The sequence below is a fragment of the Austrofundulus limnaeus genome, unplaced genomic scaffold, assembly GCF_001266775.1.
Source record: "Austrofundulus limnaeus strain Quisiro unplaced genomic scaffold, Austrofundulus_limnaeus-1.0 Scaffold147, whole genome shotgun sequence".
NCBI lineage: Eukaryota > Metazoa > Chordata > Actinopteri > Cyprinodontiformes > Rivulidae > Austrofundulus > Austrofundulus limnaeus.
In genome coordinates this window covers 950,263-968,376 of record NW_013952549.1, presented here as the reverse complement: position 1 = coordinate 968,376, position 18,114 = coordinate 950,263, and the positions used below count along the sequence as shown (strand labels likewise).

Genomic DNA, 18,114 nt, shown 5'->3' with positions numbered 1-18,114 from the left:
GCACCTCTAGTAATATATTTACTGAGAAAAATGTTGACGTGTTCAATACTTATTTTACCCCCTGTACTTTAATTGCCAATATTACAATAATGTGTTTAACAAGGTTTGACCAAAGAGGAGTTTAGGTTCAAACTCTGTCATGAAAAGTGGCAGGTGGTGCATTCTGTCAAGGAATGCTCCACCTTTCTTTTTCCCCCTCTCTTTTCTCTTAATGGATTTACTTGAAATGTCTTTTCTCTCCCCGGGTCAGAGATCATAAAAGCCACCAGTGCCCGAGAGATGGCTCATGTGTCCAGTCGACACGGCCTGGAGCCCGCACCACATAAAAGAACACAACAATCAGCCAATATGAGCTCAGTGCTCCAGCTGCAAGCTGTGATTCAGAGTTATCCGGAGGCTCACAGCCAACTCCCTGAGTTATTGCCCAAAAAGAACACTTTGCTGCAAAGAGTGGCTTTGGCCTAAACTGCAGTGATGGATTGTGGTTTGGAATTGATAAGAATCTCTGAGAGAGAGCTTTGATGAATTTTTCATACAGATGTTTTTCATGAGCATGACCTCACACCCCCTGATGCTTATGAGCATCGATTCACAACTCAAGGAATGGGGAAAAAAAGGTTGACATGACATGAGAGACAAACTCAGAAAAAAAGCTGCCTGTAAGTTGCACATGAGATGGGAATTAGATGTTGCCACYTTCAGATGAAGGTTTTTCTGCGGCGCGCCAGCAGAGCGAGGAGGGAGAGGAAGAGCAGAGCAGAGTGACAATCCTAATTTGAACTCTGGTGCGCACATTCTGGCTGCAGGAGACATATGGAGCTGCTCGGCGTGGGCTGCCCTAAATCATCATGTTTACGCAGTTTAACAGCCCAGATCTTTGTATTTGCATTTATATTGAAGCGGTTTTTGCCGTTTTTCTTGTTTCTTTGAGCTATAAATGAAACGCGCGTTTGTGTAAACATGTGGCTTGAGACATGCCGGGAACAGTAACCTAAAGAGGAAAACTTGAAAACATTATAGGCCACAGGAGGGACAAGACGGGTGCTAATGCAGCTTAAAGGGAGGCACTTCTGTGATGTTTGGAGACTATGTTGGTTGGGAGAGGCAGAAAAAAAGTGGAGCATATGTGGCGCAGTGGACTTTCCGTGCAGGACAAGCCTGAGTGATTTTCCCTTTTCTCAACAATTCTTTATGCTGAGAGCGGGTTTATGTGGCGCGCAGCTGCGAGGGCGCGTGGTGCGCGCGAGCCGCCGCGGAGAGGTGTAGAGACAGAGGAGCCTCCTGGCCAGCCTTTCAYAGGGTGGGGTTCACCGAGGAGCTCAAGTCCCTGCGCGCCGCGCCACGCCCCCCACCCCCCCGCGCGCCCGGCGCTGTCCGGTAAGTGTGGTGCTGAAACGCTGGATCAGAAACCGCCTGCAGCGCTGTGGACCGCCTGCACGCAGTCCTCCTGCATGGAGCCGCGACACGGATCTCCCAGCATGATGAGGCTGAAAGTTCAGGGGGCTCCGAAGGAAGAACCGCGCCGTGGATAACTATGAAGGAAATGTTTGCCAAGTGCTTTTCTTTTCTTTTCTAATCTGTCCGCCCCCCACCTCCTGAGTCGTCTGGAGGTGTATATAACTTACCACCAACATGATTTGGGGTGTTTTGCTGTGCTGCCTTTTAACATTAGCAGCTGGATATCAAACCCAGGGTCGACTGCCTTTCTTTCACGGCCATATTTTTGAGAACTCGCMGGCAGGTTCCAAAGTGAGCGGACTGAGCATTCCGGTGAGGCGCATCAACGCGCAAAAATGGTGCCAGCTCTCCGGGATGCGCTTCAAACTGCACGGGAATGGCAGTGAGGATTTCCGCGCCTTCGCCCACCACAAGCGGGGGAACGTGTTACTGAAAACTTCCAGGGTTTTGGACCGGGAGGCTCGCTCCGAGTATCTGCTGAGCGTGGGTCTGTGCTGCCAGACGTGCGCGTCGGAGTCCTCCGTCGTGGAGGTGGCGTCGGTAAAAGTGGACGTACTGGACACCAACGACCACGAGCCGACCTTTGCCCGCGCGGACAGCATCCGCATCCGTTTGGACGACACCGCGGCGCTGCGCAGCGCCGTCTACAAGCTGCGGGCTGCGGACGGAGACAGCGGGAGGAACGCGGAGTTAACGTACGCGTCCGTCCCCAAAAACGGCACTTTCTACGTAGTCCCGAAAACAGGCGAAGTTCTGCTGGTGGACTCAATCCTGGGGTTCCCCTCCACAATCAGGTTCTATGTTTACGCCAGAGACCACGGCTGGCCCTCTCTGACCAGCGAAGCCGTGCTGGTTACTGTTGAGCCAAAACGGTGGGGGGCGCGTCCGGCTGACGCACCGGGGCCACGGAGGGCAGCGCGGATCCCGAGGTCGCTCCTCGAGCCCGGCACCGTGTTGACCCTCAACGTGTCCGAAGATGCGGGCATCGGGTCGGTCATAATGAGCCTGAGTCCCGCCAGGTTTCAGTCAGCCGCCTACGAGCTGGTTTACCCGGAGCTGGAGGGCTCTCCGGTGTCGGTGGGACGCGACACTGGAGATGTCACCATAACCCGGAGGCTGGACAGGGAGACGGAACCTGTGGTGGAGCTTACTGTTAAGGTTCAAGACAAACGAGGTGTGTTGAGTAATCCTAAACCATTCTGAGATTAAAGTTAGGCCATGCAACACTCCTCCCCTCTATATCCCCCCCCCCCCCCACACACACACACTCAACTCCAATTATTTGCTTTATGTCCTACTTTAATGAAAAGCTGCACATGGTTAAACCCTGCCACCATCTGGAGCCCACACTCTTCATTACATGGACCCCCTCATCAGATCTGATGTTGAGTAAAGTCATGTAGGGTCATTCCACAAGCGCCTTACTGTCACCCAAACACAGAAACACAATCAGTGACACTATTTAAGATTTCTTTCTGGTTTACTCTCATTTGACCATCTTTTGTTGCAGTGCACAACATCCCAGTCATTTTTCAAACAACAGGGGGCAAATTTTATTAAGTGTCCCTTTTAAACAGTCTGATTTATGTCCTTGACTGACATAGTTTGTGAGTGTGAAGTTGTTTTCAGAGCTAATCCTAGCAGAGTGGCAAACCACAGCGACCCTCTCCCTCTCATCAACCGGCATTACCCCTCTAATCCTCCTCCCATTCACTCTCTAGTCCCAGGGATTTGAAGTAGCACTGCTATAATCAGGAAACCTCTCAGTTATTTGTAGAAAAGAAGAAGAAGAAGAAGAAGAAGAAGAARAAAGTGAAATTATGGGCAGTTGAGTTTTGTTTGTTGCTCCTACAAAAAAGGGGGTTTGGCTTTGTGCTTAAAAAGCAAAAGCGTGACAAAAAAATACAAACAGAAAGGAGAAAACAAGGAATCAAAACGATTTGCTTTGTAATTGAGCCTCACGGTGTGCAGGAAACAGCGTGCACTGCTTTCTTTCAGATTGCCTGCCACTGCTTCGTTTCGCAGCATGTTCAGGAGTGTAATTGCATGCCTGATTGGGTTGCGTTCTTGCAAAAATTGTGGGGTGGGGTGGGGTTTGGGTATGTGGAGGATTTTGGGAAAATTGTCAGAAATTTTGAAGCTTTTTATCCCCCTCACCCCCCTCCCTCTCTCCATTCACAGATGAATAACAGAACTCATCCTCTCTTCTCTGGCAGATATTCAGATACCTTTCTCCGCTTCTCCTCTCTCACCTGCAAAATTTTTCCTCCTGTGATCAAAGGCATGCCGTGTCCTTTATCCCTGCGACTATAGCTTTTCAAACAGAAAGCCTGACAGCACGATGGAAGGACGGGCCTTTCTTCAGCTTGTCTCATTTCCAATCTGTACATACACTTCTCTCTGATAGAATAAGCCCATTTTAGCCTCTTTTGATGATCGTTTATCGAGGTTGAACCAAATCTCCCACGTGACTGTGCATGCAGGTATTAAATCTGCGCTCTGTTTTTAACAGTAACAGTTCAAGCCCATGAGGATGTTTGTGTGTTTGGCACGTGTCTTTGTAGATGCTTGTTTTGGTGTGCACACGTGCCTGAATGGTCACATAAAATTGACCCCAGGAGCAGTATTGGCAGTTTTAATGAGGCCCCATGCCTTCCATCAGCTTCACTCTTGATTTTTTTTTTACCAGAGTGAGCTCTCTGTGGCAATGAGCTGTCCGTGTTGCTGTCAGTCACCTGCTGAATATTAAACATACATGAGCTATTAGCATTACAGCTAAATTACTGAATCAATTAAAGGCCTGGTATTCATTTAAAGCACATGTGTCAAACTCAAGGCCCACAGGCCAAATCTGGTCCTCRTTACCATTTTATCTGGCCCCAAAAGTAACACAGAAATAATTTTATGATTTCTCTTTTTGTCTCTGTATTTAGAGCAATCTTCTCATGACAGCTTGACAGCTTTCAAGCCAAAAAATAAAACAACAACAACAAMAACAACAACAAAACTAATCTTTAATCTTGATGTGGAAAGAGCTACAGAATCAATTTTAATGATGCTTTTCTGTATTTTATTATTTTTTCCAGGCACATTGTTCTGTTCTATACAATAATCATATGTTACGTGTAGTTGTAAAGAAAATTCTGTATAAATCAAAATTAAATTTGACTTTGCATCATAGTCTATCTGAATGCCTTGAAATTGGCCTCTGTCTCTTTAAGAACCTCCTACCATTTCAGACACTCCTGCTTCGCGTGTCATCACAACAATGCTTTCAAGGGAGGGGTGCTCTGTGGGGTGGGAGCTCAGCTGCAGACTGAGCTCCAGGGAGGAGCTTTGTACAAATAGGCGGAGCTTTGTACCAGCAAGTGTTTAGGCAGCTCCATACGGCTATCACAGGCAATTCAAGGATTTCACATGCATGAATGTGTCAAAGCAACACTATTTATTTATTTATTTATTTATTTATTTATTAGGGAATGACATAATGTGATATGAAGCTAAAAAAAAGCCAAGTTTGCAAAATACCTCACCTTTAAAGTCAAATATTAGGATTTTTGGTAAAGTTTTGTTATTTTTTGCCTCATTTGCTGGATTATGATAAAATGTATCTTTAAGAAATAATAAATAAAAAATGTTGTTGATAGAGATCAAGGCATAAGAAATGAATGATGGTGTCTTCATGAATTTAATCTTGTTTGTTTATTTGTTAAGTTATGTATGATACAACTGCTACATAAAGTGCGATTTGGGAAAGATAATTTGTAACATTTTGTTATCTAACATTTCCTTATAAAATATTGTCAGAAATTGGCTCTTGGCTTGGACCAAGTTTGGAATTTTGGCTCCCTTGTGCAACTTGACATTTAAGGAATGCATATTCCCCGCTGTCTTTATGCCAGGCCTTTAGATTAAGATTATTTTATGATGAGAATAAAGGGAGTTGTAGCTGTTTTGATCAAACCTTGTATATGACAATGATTGATCTCATGCAAAATTGCAGTAACCGTTGGTGCTCAATCAGCGCTAACTATCGGCTATTATTACAGATAATTGCTCAATATCTGTAAAGTTGTCTGAGTTACATCCATTCTGGTGTTTGCTAAGGTTGCTGTACCTGCTGTCTAAGATTAACTCAAAAAGTTGAATAGTTGTAGATGCCTAAGCAATGCAGTCTGTGAGTTCCACTTGAATCCATCCACATGGTCATAAGATACAAACAAACACACAAATAGGAAGAAAAACACGATCGCCTCTTTGCCTTCAGCGGGTGATATCTATTCACTTGAGCAAAGTGGACAACAGTTTTCCTCTACAGCAGTGTGGAAAACTGTGCTCACAGAAATCAATACCTGAGCTAAATGTGCTCCTCAGAGATAAAAAGGCAACATTTGCTGAAATAGTATAGACGTTTAGTTTTAAAGCATCATTCAGTCATTTATTATTAATTTAGGCCCTAATTTGGCCACACAATAGCTTTTATTTATGAATCAGTTTTGATCATTTTTGAGCCTTTGYTGTTCTTTTTTCCCACAGCAGCACTAATGTCTTGTAGAGTGAAATAGTGCTGAAACCCTTTCAGCCTTCCGGATCTGTTCAATTCCACATAAATAACATCATCAGGCTTAAAGACAAGTCATAAAAAAATAAACAAACCAGGCATATTCACTGCAGGAAGGATGTGATGTGAACTGCTGTGGGGAGCGTGACAGAGCTGCAAGGAAAAAGAAAAACCCTCTCCGCTGGCTTAGGCTTGATCCCTTCTGATGATATTGTGGTCCGACCCTGTTTTGCTGCATCCAGCGATCACTGAGCGGTGAACTTTGAATTTCACCAGCATTTTCTGAACCAAACTCTTTATCCATTAGAAATGCTGCAGAAGGACCTGACATAAGCAGCTCATGTGGGAAATAAATAAATAAAAACACCAACATCTCTGAGTAAAAACTCTTACGTTCAGAAGAATCAGATGATTTTTTTGCCCAATCTGATGTGTCTGATTGCCTGTTTTTTTTAAAGCAACAGTTAATGAAACAAAAGGCAAAGGTTCACCGTTTCCCACTTATTTTCAGATGCGTGGTGTGTCTAAATTTGTGCACTTATGATTAATTTGATGTTTTCAAGTGCTTTAGTTTAATGTTCACTTAAGCAGATAATTCCAAAATAACACAGGATGCATTTTGTTTGTGTGTGTGTGTCTGTGTGTGTGTGCATGTGTGCACATATTATCTGCTGGTAAACGCACATTTACTTATACGTAGTTTATAGCGAAAGCTTTTATTAAGCAGTTAACATGGGCATGAAAAGCTAATCACAGTGGTGTGAGGCTTTCTCCTGTTAATAGGTTTACTGTGGGTACAGCATTATGATTAGAGCCATCAGAAGAGCTGTTATTAGTGTTGTTCAAAYAGAGATTAAAAAGCCAAGTCTGACAGTTAGATATGCTGCCACTCTGCAAACACATGGAGAGACAGAGCAGCAGCTCTGGATTACTGAGTTGATCCTCGCTGACTTACCTGGGAAAGAATGTGCTTAGCTGACTCCCAACACAGATTCCTACTGTAGGTCTGAGCTTTGGACATTTAAATACTGTTAGAGTCTGTTACATTCACCACAAACAATTTTAACAGCTTTTAATTTGTATGAAAAGAGATTCAGCATTCACAATTTTGTTGTCCTGTTTGTTAGTTTTTGTACATATTTTGCTATCTGTTTGTTTACTTTGTGCTATTTTAAAGTTCAGCCTTTTCAGGAGATGGGTGCTGTAGCTTTTAGCTGTTGTATCTTTARTATTTTCGCCATATTTAGCTTAATTTCTAAAAAAAATTCCCCACATAATTGCAAAGATATCTTTTTTGTTCCCTTTGACTATTGTTCTCTTTGAAATCTGCTACAACAAACAGGTTTTATTTTTGTCGACATAGTTTATGCTTTTAGCTAGTCTATTGCTACTTTTAGCTTCTAGCTAMCCTTTAGTTTCTTATTATAATGTTTTGCTAGCTTATTAGACATTTTAGCTTTTASCTATCCTTTTAGCACTATACTTTCACTTTACTCACCAGCCTTTTGCTACAAAATAGCTTTTAGTTAGCATTTTGCTACGTTTAGCCTCTCTTAKCTTCTGCTAATAGTTTGGCTACTTTTGCTGGTGTTTTGATTAGTTTAGTTAGTCAGTGTCTATCATTTTTTTAATTTAACAACAAATTTAAGCCATTCAGCATTCAGAATTTACAAGGTGTTTTTGCAAAAAACTTTTTTTTTAGTTTATTTGTTTTTGAATAAAWTTAGGATAGTGTGATCATCAGTGAAGCTCGTTTCACCTCCAGGACAAAGGATTCTGCCTTTCAGAGAAGCATACAGACCAGCTGGTACCAATCTTTCGGATTTTCATTGTCATGGATTTGATTGAAATAATTTACCAGAGGTCTGCTGTCTGCTGCTGCAGATCTCCTACAGTCACACCTCATTTTGCTTGTTATTTTCTCCAGTAATTGATCAGTTAATGTAACAGTGCAACATCTTGTCACATTTGACTGCTTTCCTCTGACCGCTTGGCGCCGCTTAATTATTCCTGCTCGTTTCTGAAGTCGTATCCAAATGCTCCACATTACCTTCACTGCGCTGTGATTCATTACACCACTTACGTTTTGGTGGCACCCACAGAGTTAGGAATGAACTTTTGCATTTCTGTCACAAAACAAACATTTTCAGTCATTTTTAATGAAATGYTTGTGTCAAAGATGTGTGGAGCACAGTTTACATTTTTCTCTGCGACATTTTAGACATCGAGGAATGGAATMGATTTTTGGACCCCCTGACAAGTTCTACTTTGTCCCTCCTACTGTGATTCATCAGATTCAGCACGACATGATATCACCTTGTTTGTGTAAAGACTTTATTCCTTTTCAAGGCTAACTGAAAGCTTCATTCGCAATTTAAAAAAGTCCCTTCTAATACTGGAGCAATGCTTAACTTCTAAACTATAATCAGAGCACCAACGATCCCTTGAGAGAACAAGGCTGTATTTTTTTGACATGGCCTCTGTGTATCAAACCATCTGTGTAAGAAATAAAGAAAAAAAAGGTAAAAGCAATGGAAGTAGGCCATGACTCATGGCTCCCAGAAACTGAGTMTGCAGTGTTGTTTTGTGGAGAGGGAGTGAGGGACCTCTCCAGCTCTTCCTGTAAAGGATTTTCACCAGCCCACAGAGGACGTCAGCTTAGATTTGTGGTGGGGATTTTTTTCTCTTTTGGTYGTCCCACCCGAAGAATCGCTTTCTTCGCACCTGACTGGGAATCTGTTAATGGTATTTGACGGCTTAGAAGGACTATTGAGCAAGTGGTGCCTTAAATAGGTTGGAGTGGCTTCTTCCTTTCCTTTTAGTTATCTGTAGGCAGGCTTGTTTTCAGTGTGTGGTAATCACCTCTTCGCAGGATGTTTTGTCTGGGAGCCCTCTCGCTTCTTTYCCTCCGCCCTCGTCTCTCCTCCTGTCTTCGTCTCACAGTGAGCATCATGTCTCAGGCTGCCTTTAATCCAATTTCTCTTTTCCCACTTGCCCTGCCTCACCCCCCAACGAAATTTGCATACTCCCCCTTGCGATGCGAAATGAATTGAGAGAAGACCGAGTCTTATGTTTTTGTTTGTATTTTGAGACTGAGGGGCTGTTTGTTTAAGTAGAAAACAATTTCACAAAAAGCTGTCTACATTTATTAAATTTAGGCTTTTAGAAAAAAGCCCGGRGTGTTTACGCTTTAGCTTTATTGTGATTGCGAGCGTGTGTGGTTGTTCTCACCCGAGGATTGGATTTTCATCTACATATCTAATTATTCAAATGTTTTCGTCTAAGTTTGGTAAATGTTAAACGCCGCGATTGGCCTTTCAGCATCCAGAGTTTTCGACCGCTTACCTCCGAAGAGACAGCTTTTGAGGTGTAAGCACAAGATTTCCATTTTGTAGTTCCTTATAAATCAATTCTGGGCATCTAACATCCCTGCAGTTTCTCTCTTTTCTGCATTCTTAGCATGCATCTGAAGGAAAGATGTATGTTTGCCACAGTGTTTGAAAAAAGTGATTAAGAACTAGAGCAGAGTGAAGACGGAAAGGATCTCTCCTACATGTMGAGGAGATATTTAAAGTGGATAACAAGAAGAGTCTGAAAGGTCAGAACAAAAGCTAATGCTCGGGGCAAGAGCGTGGCTAAAAGAGCCGGGAAGTTAGRAGTGGCAAAGGTGAGGAAGATAGAGAAGCACGGAGGCAGAGGAAGGTAGGAGTGTGTTAATACATGCCAATGAGTGACTGTTTTTTTTTTCTCTCCTCCTCCTCCTGCAAGCTTCATTGAAAATAAGGAAAGGGCAGCCAGATGAGTGACAGAAAGCATCCGACTGCTGACGAGAGGTCAGCTTGGTGAGAAGTAATTGTCAGATGGTTCGAGGGCAGAAGGGAGACACTGCTGGGGGAGCAGGAGGGGAATGAGGTGTGCATGTTCTGCAGCCTGTAGTGCAGAGTGAATGGTTACAAGTCGCAGCGAGGTTGAGGGAAAAAAAAAGAGCACTACTACTGTACAGCTCCGGAAAGGGCAATGTGTGCAAGTATTTGAAGATTGTTGCAGGGAAAATGGAGGGAAGATTAGAAGAGACGTATCATCTGCCCTTAGAAAGAGAGAGCTGCATAAATAGGTAGAGATAGAATGACTTAAAAAAACATTATTCTGGCTTGCAGAGGTGTTCACTTTGACTCGTCTACACTCAGAGTAGAAGGAACTTATCGTTCGCCCGTCATCTTTGTAATTCAGAATTAAAAGAAAGATTAGATGGGATCATTTTTATGCAAAGCCGGAGGCCAAAAAATTTGCCATCAAGTCAAATAAGTTTAAGAAGATGATCTAGATTTATAAGAGCATAAAATCTGCATTTGGACTGTGCTTTGCATCCAGGTATAACTGGATCTGTGTCACTGCAACTCGTGAACAAAGCACTCAGCTGAGTCCGTGACACTGGGAAGCTGGAGAAACATTACTGACCTACATTAGGCCGGCTGCAGTCTGTGGACGTAAACAGATATGGTGGTGCTGGACAAGCGTAAAATCTCAGCGATTTAGATGAAAGTATAAAAATGAATCTGTTGGTAAACACAAATAAAAAAGAAAGAACAAGCATGACAACTATACATAGTAAAAAGGCCCCCTGTGAAGCTTACGGTAGTTTACAAAATTTACGTAAAATTAAGAATGGAGCAGAATTTACAAAAACAACAAACAACAACTACTGAAGCTGTAACGTCACCACCTCTCTGTTTCAATTTATTCATGTTTCTTCCTCTGGGTTCATAAAATAAGTTTACAGAAGTTTATGAAATTTATGTAAAGGAAAATAAAGAATCTGAATGTAAATACACRCCAATACATCAAAACTCATACATGTCTCTATGAATGTCTCTGTTATTGACCTAATGACCTACTTCAGCTGTTTCTGTAAGTAAATAAACAAATGCAGTAGTTTTAAGCATTTTTGCAAATTTTTTCTTAATTTCTTTTATTTATTTTTTTGGCAATTTTTTTATGAATATTTTGTTTTAAATGGTCTTCCTGGGTTTGCGACGAGTACCTTTAATAAAATGATTATGCAACGTTTTTGGTTTTTCATCTTTTATAATACATTTTATTTCATTTTTTTGAAGCAGTGTAAAAACATAAAAAATGTGAAAAGCCCAGGCATTGCTGGAAGACCTTGTTATTCCAGATTAGAGATGAAAACGAGACAGAGAGAGTTTGTAGCTTCTGCCTGAAGATCATTGTGACTCATCTACTGCTTTAGGTTTCATGGAGCCGTTCTGTTGGAGCTGTGAGGAACTTGTTAGGCTATAGTTCGTAYGGCACATTTTGAGTCTCACTTATAATCAGATCATCCCTTTTTATTGCTGTAAGATGCTTTTATTTTGAACGGTACTACTTTGATTGCATTATTTTTTGGGGGGTCAGGATTACAGAACAAAAAYGGATAAAATAAAGACCTTTTGCACTGTTGATTAGTTTTAAGCCTATTGGGCCTCATGCAAGAACYGTTCGTACGCACAGATTTGTTCTTAAGTTGTGCGTACGAGTGATTTAGGAGAATTTGTGGCATTCACCAATGTTTTCGTATTCTAAGATTTTTTTCAGATACGAACAAAATTTACGAGTGGTCCAGACCTGTCGTATATTTTACAAGCAGTCAGTCTGCTGTTATCCAGACGGGTTTTCTTATTAATAACTTTATATTTCATTAGTTTGAAGATATTTTGAGTTGAAAATAAATCACACTCCATAATTATGTTGACAATAGGCTATTCTGCTTGAATTAGAGTTATAATTTTAAATGTAGTAATTAGACTAACAATATAAATTCTACGTCCGGCCGGCTTATCCAGGATCGGGTCGCGTGGGCAGCAGGAGAGACCCCGCTCTCCCCAGCGACACCTTCCAGCTCGTCCTGGAGGACTCAGAGACGTTCCCAGGCCAGAGGGGATATGTAATCCCTCCAGCGAGTCCTTGATTTTCTCCAAAGTGCCAGACTTATTTTGAAAACATTTTAAAAYGCTATTTTAAAATATTTCAGAACTGCAACTGAGACCACTTGAGACCGCGCGCGGGTGGGGGGTGGGTACGGTGCGCAGCGCCGTGGCTTCTGAATAAATGAAAAAGATTTAACACAGTTGTTTATACTTTTAGCAGCTCTTTTTATTCCACTGCTGACCTGCTAAAAATTACAGATTTTCTTTTCTGGATCTCTGAGAGCAGGTCTTCAATCTCTGAACTCGTAAAGTTTTTATTTTTAATTTTCGCTGTCATTTTTCATGAATGGACACTTCCTTGTATCTGAGGCAGGAAACATAGCCTTATATGGTGTTTTTGGGGTGGTAATTATGATAATCTCCTCTCGCGTGSACGAGCAGCTGGATACGAACAGGTGGAATTTACGCAGCTCATTTACACACTTTTCCTGAAGATAGAAGAGTTTGTTGAATCTGACGTGACATGTACGAACCCTTCGTACGAACAAAAGTAAGAGAAATTTAGGATAAGAATACGAACATGTTCTTGCATGAGGCCCATTGTTTAGTAAAAATTCATTTTCTTCTGTGACTGCTGCTTATAAATAAATGAAAACGCTTGATTAGAAGAATGTGCAAATAAATTCATGCCTAAATATGGGAACTAAAATCAGACTCATGCATGTGAAGTTTTAATAGTTAATCAAGAAAAGAGTACCCAAATTACTTTAAATGTCTTAAAACAGTGCATGTGCATATTTCTTGTTAAATATTGTATGTTTCTGTATGTCTAATGGTGCCTTAGGGTGGCAACTTTTATTCCTCACAATTTTCATCCAAACAAATTTGTAAGACAGAAAGTAATTAAAACTAGCAGAAGTTGTGAAGGAAACAGAAAGTGATGTTTCAAGTCATAATCTGCCTCAGTAGTCTCTGTTTATTTGGCTGTGTGTCTTCCAGCATGTGACCATGTGTTTCCTGGCAGTCAAACAGTTTTCAGCACAATATGTAGTTGATAATTAGCTGGAGCGRAGCTCAAAACAAGCACATCCACAAAGAGGTGTGGCTGATTTTCAGCATCCACAGTCACATGTTGTCTGATGACTGGGAGTGTTGACAGGGTTGTTCCGCAACAATCCGAGTGCAACAGAAAATTCCAGAGAACGTGATTTACTCGCAGACGGAGGACGTTTGAATGAGCAGTAAATGTGAGAGCAAAACGTTGTTTTTTTTTAGCAGATTTGTCAGGGGAAGTCGTGCAACAGCTCGGCGTGAAAACAAGAAATTTTGCTTCTAAATTTAAAGTGTACGTTTTTAGTTAATGACCGCAAATACATCTTTTTTTGTGATTTGTAATTATGTATTAATGGTTTGGTTTTTGGCTACACTCCTGGTTTTAGCAGAAGTTTCCAAAATTTTCAGCTTTTACCTACAAAATAAATGCGAGACTTGTGACCTCAACTAATGTTGAATTATACTGACTTTATTTGCCAAAAAGCCTTTTAACAAAGATCCGTTTCAACATTTTTTTTTTAAATTTTCTAACGGTGTACAACTATTGTTTTTATCTCTTTGTAATATTTATGGAAAAATATGCTCTTTGCAATTAATTTTAAAAGTAATTTGATGACCCCATCTTTGGGAACTACTGATCTATAACTCTGACTTTTGCTGTGTTGAAACAGAAAACGAACAGCTTTGTGGCTTTGAATCACACCAGGGATCTACTGATGATTGCCGTGTGGTTTGTTCCTTAACCACACAACTTTGGGGGTCACCGATTTTGTGTGTTTTGATTGAGCTGCATCCTTTGCCGACTTTGTGGCTTTATAAAAATGTCATTATAAAAATGTCATCCAACTTCTAACTGACAGAAGCCAAAGTTCAAATCGTCATCTCTTTTTTCTTCTTCTTTTCATTCTAGCTGGGCAATACTGAAATGCTGCTGCTTTTCATGGCGACAGACTCTCCAGGGATCTGATGGCCTTCCATGACTTAATGAATAAAAGTGACGSCAGAAACACCACGTTCTATCATAATGTTAAGATGACAATGACAGCTAGTGCGTTTAATGGGAATCAGACAGGTTAGAATTAAACGCAGACGTGAGAAGCAGCTATAGAGAGMAGGAAGAAGCTGAAGACACAATTAAAACCAAGTCGTTGAACGGGTGAGTGTGCTCGGTGTCTGTCTCACCGATGTAGAAACCTCATCCTTCATTTCACATGTATTAGTTTGTTGTGTGTGGCGTTGCGGGAGATGTGAGGGCTTCATTTGGYGCAGTGCTTTGAGAACAGTCATGGTGACAGGGAGGTTTTATTGGGCCGAGCGTCTGCATTATTGATGCCTATTACCACAGACATGGTCAACTCCAGACATTGCGCCGAGGCAGGCGCTGTCAGGTAAATGTCTCGCTGACCTCCAATCGCACAGATTCCCTGAATGCCTCTGTGCAACCTAATGTCTACCTTTGTGACAAATGAGCATGGCTCACACCTTGTACAAGGAGCTTATCACCAGCAGGGAAGGTTTTGTTTTATTAAATCTAATCCATGATGCACCAACACAGCCCCACTGGGAGTCAAATGTTTGAGTTTAAGGGTTTTGTTGASATAATTTAATCATCCGCTATTGTATTCTCTGTGATTGCCCAAATGCTGAAAGATTTCTGATGCACACAGCGATGTTTGAGTGTGCCGGCTGGCTGTCGTGTCGCCTGCCATTTCCCGCAGTCCGTCTGAAACTTTTGTTCTGGCTCCATTTTGGCATGCTGGGTCATCTCTCAGTGGCATTTCCCCGGAGAGCCGGATTGATTTCGTGGTATTGATTAACCACGAGCAGTTTTGCTCCGAGTCACAAAACATCACTTTAAACAACAATTTAGTTGTCGTCGAATAGGCTGTGACAGACGCTTGCTGATAGTTTACCAACTTGCGGAGAGGTAGGTGTGTGATTGAGTTGATAGAACGCTCCTCAAGCAGTCTAATGAATCAGCCTTTTAGACAGGCCTGCCTATGGGGTAGAATGAGAAAGGGGAGAATTTGAGCCTGTGCCGAGATATGCCAGGGGAATTCCATGTTTCTGCTTATTTATCTGTTTGGTCTTGAATTTCTCAAGCTTTTGTACCCAAAGGTCCAATTAACTGAGCATAACAATGGTTGCAGCCCTGTTCTCGATGGCCCAAGTAGGCGCTGATAAGCACACAGGACGCAGACAACTTTGAAAGCTTTGCTGGGTGAACTGTGAACAAGGAGATTTTTAATGCAGTGGAAAAGATCACATGGCCGGCCAAGTTGCCTAGTGAGATGTTTTGACACGCCACAAACTTTGCTTTGGAGTAAAGTGCACAAATTGCAGAAATTGTAGTAATTGCGGGMGCACCAATTTGCACACTGAAAGCATTGGGTTTTGCTGAAAAGATAAAAATGACTGCCAGAAAGAAAGATTCAAGAAAAAAAAATTCTAGCTAAATTTTTGGCTGAGTGGTAATGAAAAAAACACTAGACACTGTCGAACGCAGAGGGAACTGAAGCTCTGACTGTGAAACGTGTTTGAAGATGATGTCCATCTGATGGTTCATGGTTCAATCAGTCTGAGGAAGACAGAATAGCTCCATCGTAACCAGAGTTTGGCTGATTACAAAAGCAGGTGTCTTTGATGCATAGAAAATGTAGTGCCTCTCAGGGCTGATGAGGATCTAAGGAAAAGAACATGGTACTTTTAAGATGAGAGGGTGTCTGTGTTTKAGACAGCTGCAGCAATATAGACAGATAGTCAAACAAAAGATCTTAAGGTGACGTATTTCTTCCTCATTGTTTTGTGTTCTTTCTGTTTTGCTGTCTGCTGTGTCTTTTTTGTCATGTTCTCCTCTTCTCTTTTTGGACATTTCTATTTTATAACCAGCTTATGAGCAAGGTCTACAGAAGCAGCTGTCCCCCCACCCCTGCTTTCCAGCCACCAATTTGTGTCTTTTCCTCTGCAGAACGAGTGAACATACAGGATCTTTCTATTTTTTTCTCTCCTTTTGCTCTAAGTAGAGCTTAATTCTGTGGACTAAGCAGGCCATATGGTCTTTTAAGTCTTATAATGTGATGAGAAGGATGTGATGGGGATGTTGTTAGTACCGCCATCCTTGCCACCAAATCAGAGACACATACAGTACGGCACTGTCTGCCATGCAGTAGGTTTGCAGCAGTCTTCACAGAGCCAATTATTCAAATTGAAACAGAGGRAGCAAAAGAAAAACTTCGTTTCTTCCAATATATGTTGTTTAGACCCTGTCCACAGTTTTGAGTGTATTATTTTTTTTTACTTATCAACTCATAATTACTTCTGCCCTTTCTGCCCTGACGCTATAGCTGCTATTTAGTTGTTTAATTTTAATAATTAATTGTGTGACTGTGCCGTAACATGGCTTTGATGAATATCTGAAAAGCCTGTGTCTGTCAAACGCTAAGTTGAGAATCTGTCTCCAAATGTTTGGTTCACTAAATGAATAATAGCACGGTCAAAGTTACAAATGAGTCACTCAGCTTGTCTCAGTGTTTGGATGGTGTGCACATTTAATACTAATGATGGAGCATTGSTTTTTAATAATCATATTTAGAATGATAATATGAGATCATGCTCACCCAGTTTGAACATTATCACAGATTTGGGGCATTAGGATTGAATAATTTTGCTCTGCTAAATATGTATAATCGTAGATTTCCGTTGTTAGCACATCTGTGAAAGCAGATTTTGTGATCAAGTGAGAAGGCTTCGTGTAGTTTAACTCTCGGGCTTTCTCTCACACACAGTGGGTGAAAAACACTGAGCTTATTTAATCTTGCCGGCCTGCTGATAATGACAGGAGATGATGGTCCACAAAGGACAGACCGCTCACTGGATTAGATATCTAAATGAGGACTTTATCCTCATCCCCTCTTCTTTTCCCTTCCATACAAATAAGCCAAAATGTGATCACATGCTGATTTAGAGTTTACTGCGTGTGGCTAGAAGTGCGTAGCATATTTTTGTGCGTGYGGACAAAACATGTCCAAGTGTGCATTCAACACTGTCAGAGCTGAGAGCGAACTTCACACTGCTGCTCCATACTAATGTGCTGCGCTTCTATAGAAATACATTTGCAACGTTCGAGGCATTATTCTACTTTTGCACAATAACAGATAGTGATAGGAGGTTCTCGGAATGCCTCCCTCTCTGGTGTGCTAAACAATCACAGACCCAGGCCTGGTTTCAGTGATAGATTAACGCTGTCTAACCCATTCACTCTGGCTTGTTTTCCCATTAAACCTGTGCAGCAGCCTCTGTTGCTTCTGCCTGGCACCGCTCTTGCGTTTGTGTGTGTTGGCACCGTGGCCGGCGCGCCGACTCTATGTGATTGTTTGCCTAGAGATGTGTTTCTATGGAAAAGATATCGAAAGTGCTCTGTGGACCACCTCCATCAATCACCAACTCAGAGGGAAATGGAGAAAGGGGTGGAAGATGGGAAGAGAGATGGAGGTCACCACAGGAAGCAGCGTTTGGAGAAAAGCAGTGGAGACAGAAGAAAAGTGGATGAATGGATGGTGGAGGCTGGTCCCAGCTCTGATTGAGCTGGGTACTGTAGTTTATATCCTTTAGAGATAAGACCTGGAAGCACTGCTCAGCAGCTTCCTTCCCTGTAGCTTGAACTGAGTGTGATAATAAGAAAGCGTGAATGGGGCAAATTGAATTAATGCCGCAGCACACCATAAAAGCCCTAACTATAATGCATTTTAAAATCCTATAATGAGGAGAGAGCTAAAATAATTTCACACCCCAGTGAAGAAGATGGCCCGGTAACAGATTTTGGGCCTGGCTGACACTGCCGGCGCTTTTGTCATTTAATGTGACTCTAGGTGCTATGTCGTAATGATACTTACTTCTATTTCCTGGGGTGCAACAGTGTGAGGCAAACTTGGTGGAGGGGGGAAAAAACTATTGAAATTTGTGCAACACATACAGAGTTTAATCAGAGCAGGAAGCGGCTGCTTGCTTGCTGATGTCTCACTCGGGTCTATTTTACGATGTCAGGGTAAAAGAGTGTTGCACAGAGGGCACATCTGCCATGGAAGTATTCCCTCATTACTCTCCATTAACAGCCCA

At 41.9% G+C, this 18,114-nt stretch overlaps 1 protein-coding gene across 1 annotated transcript in view; it reads left to right on the top strand.

The window, feature by feature from the left end:
• Positions 1–1,373: 1,373 nt before the first annotated feature.
• Positions 1,374–18,114, top strand: part of LOC106523195 (neural-cadherin) — a 136,042-nt gene continuing 119,301 nt past the window's right edge. The window contains exon 1 of the mRNA XM_014016560.1: positions 1,374–2,632. Within this exon, the coding sequence (XP_013872014.1) occupies positions 1,633–2,632 (1,000 nt within the window). The 5' untranslated portion in view covers positions 1,374–1,632. The remainder of the gene's footprint in view (positions 2,633–18,114) is intronic.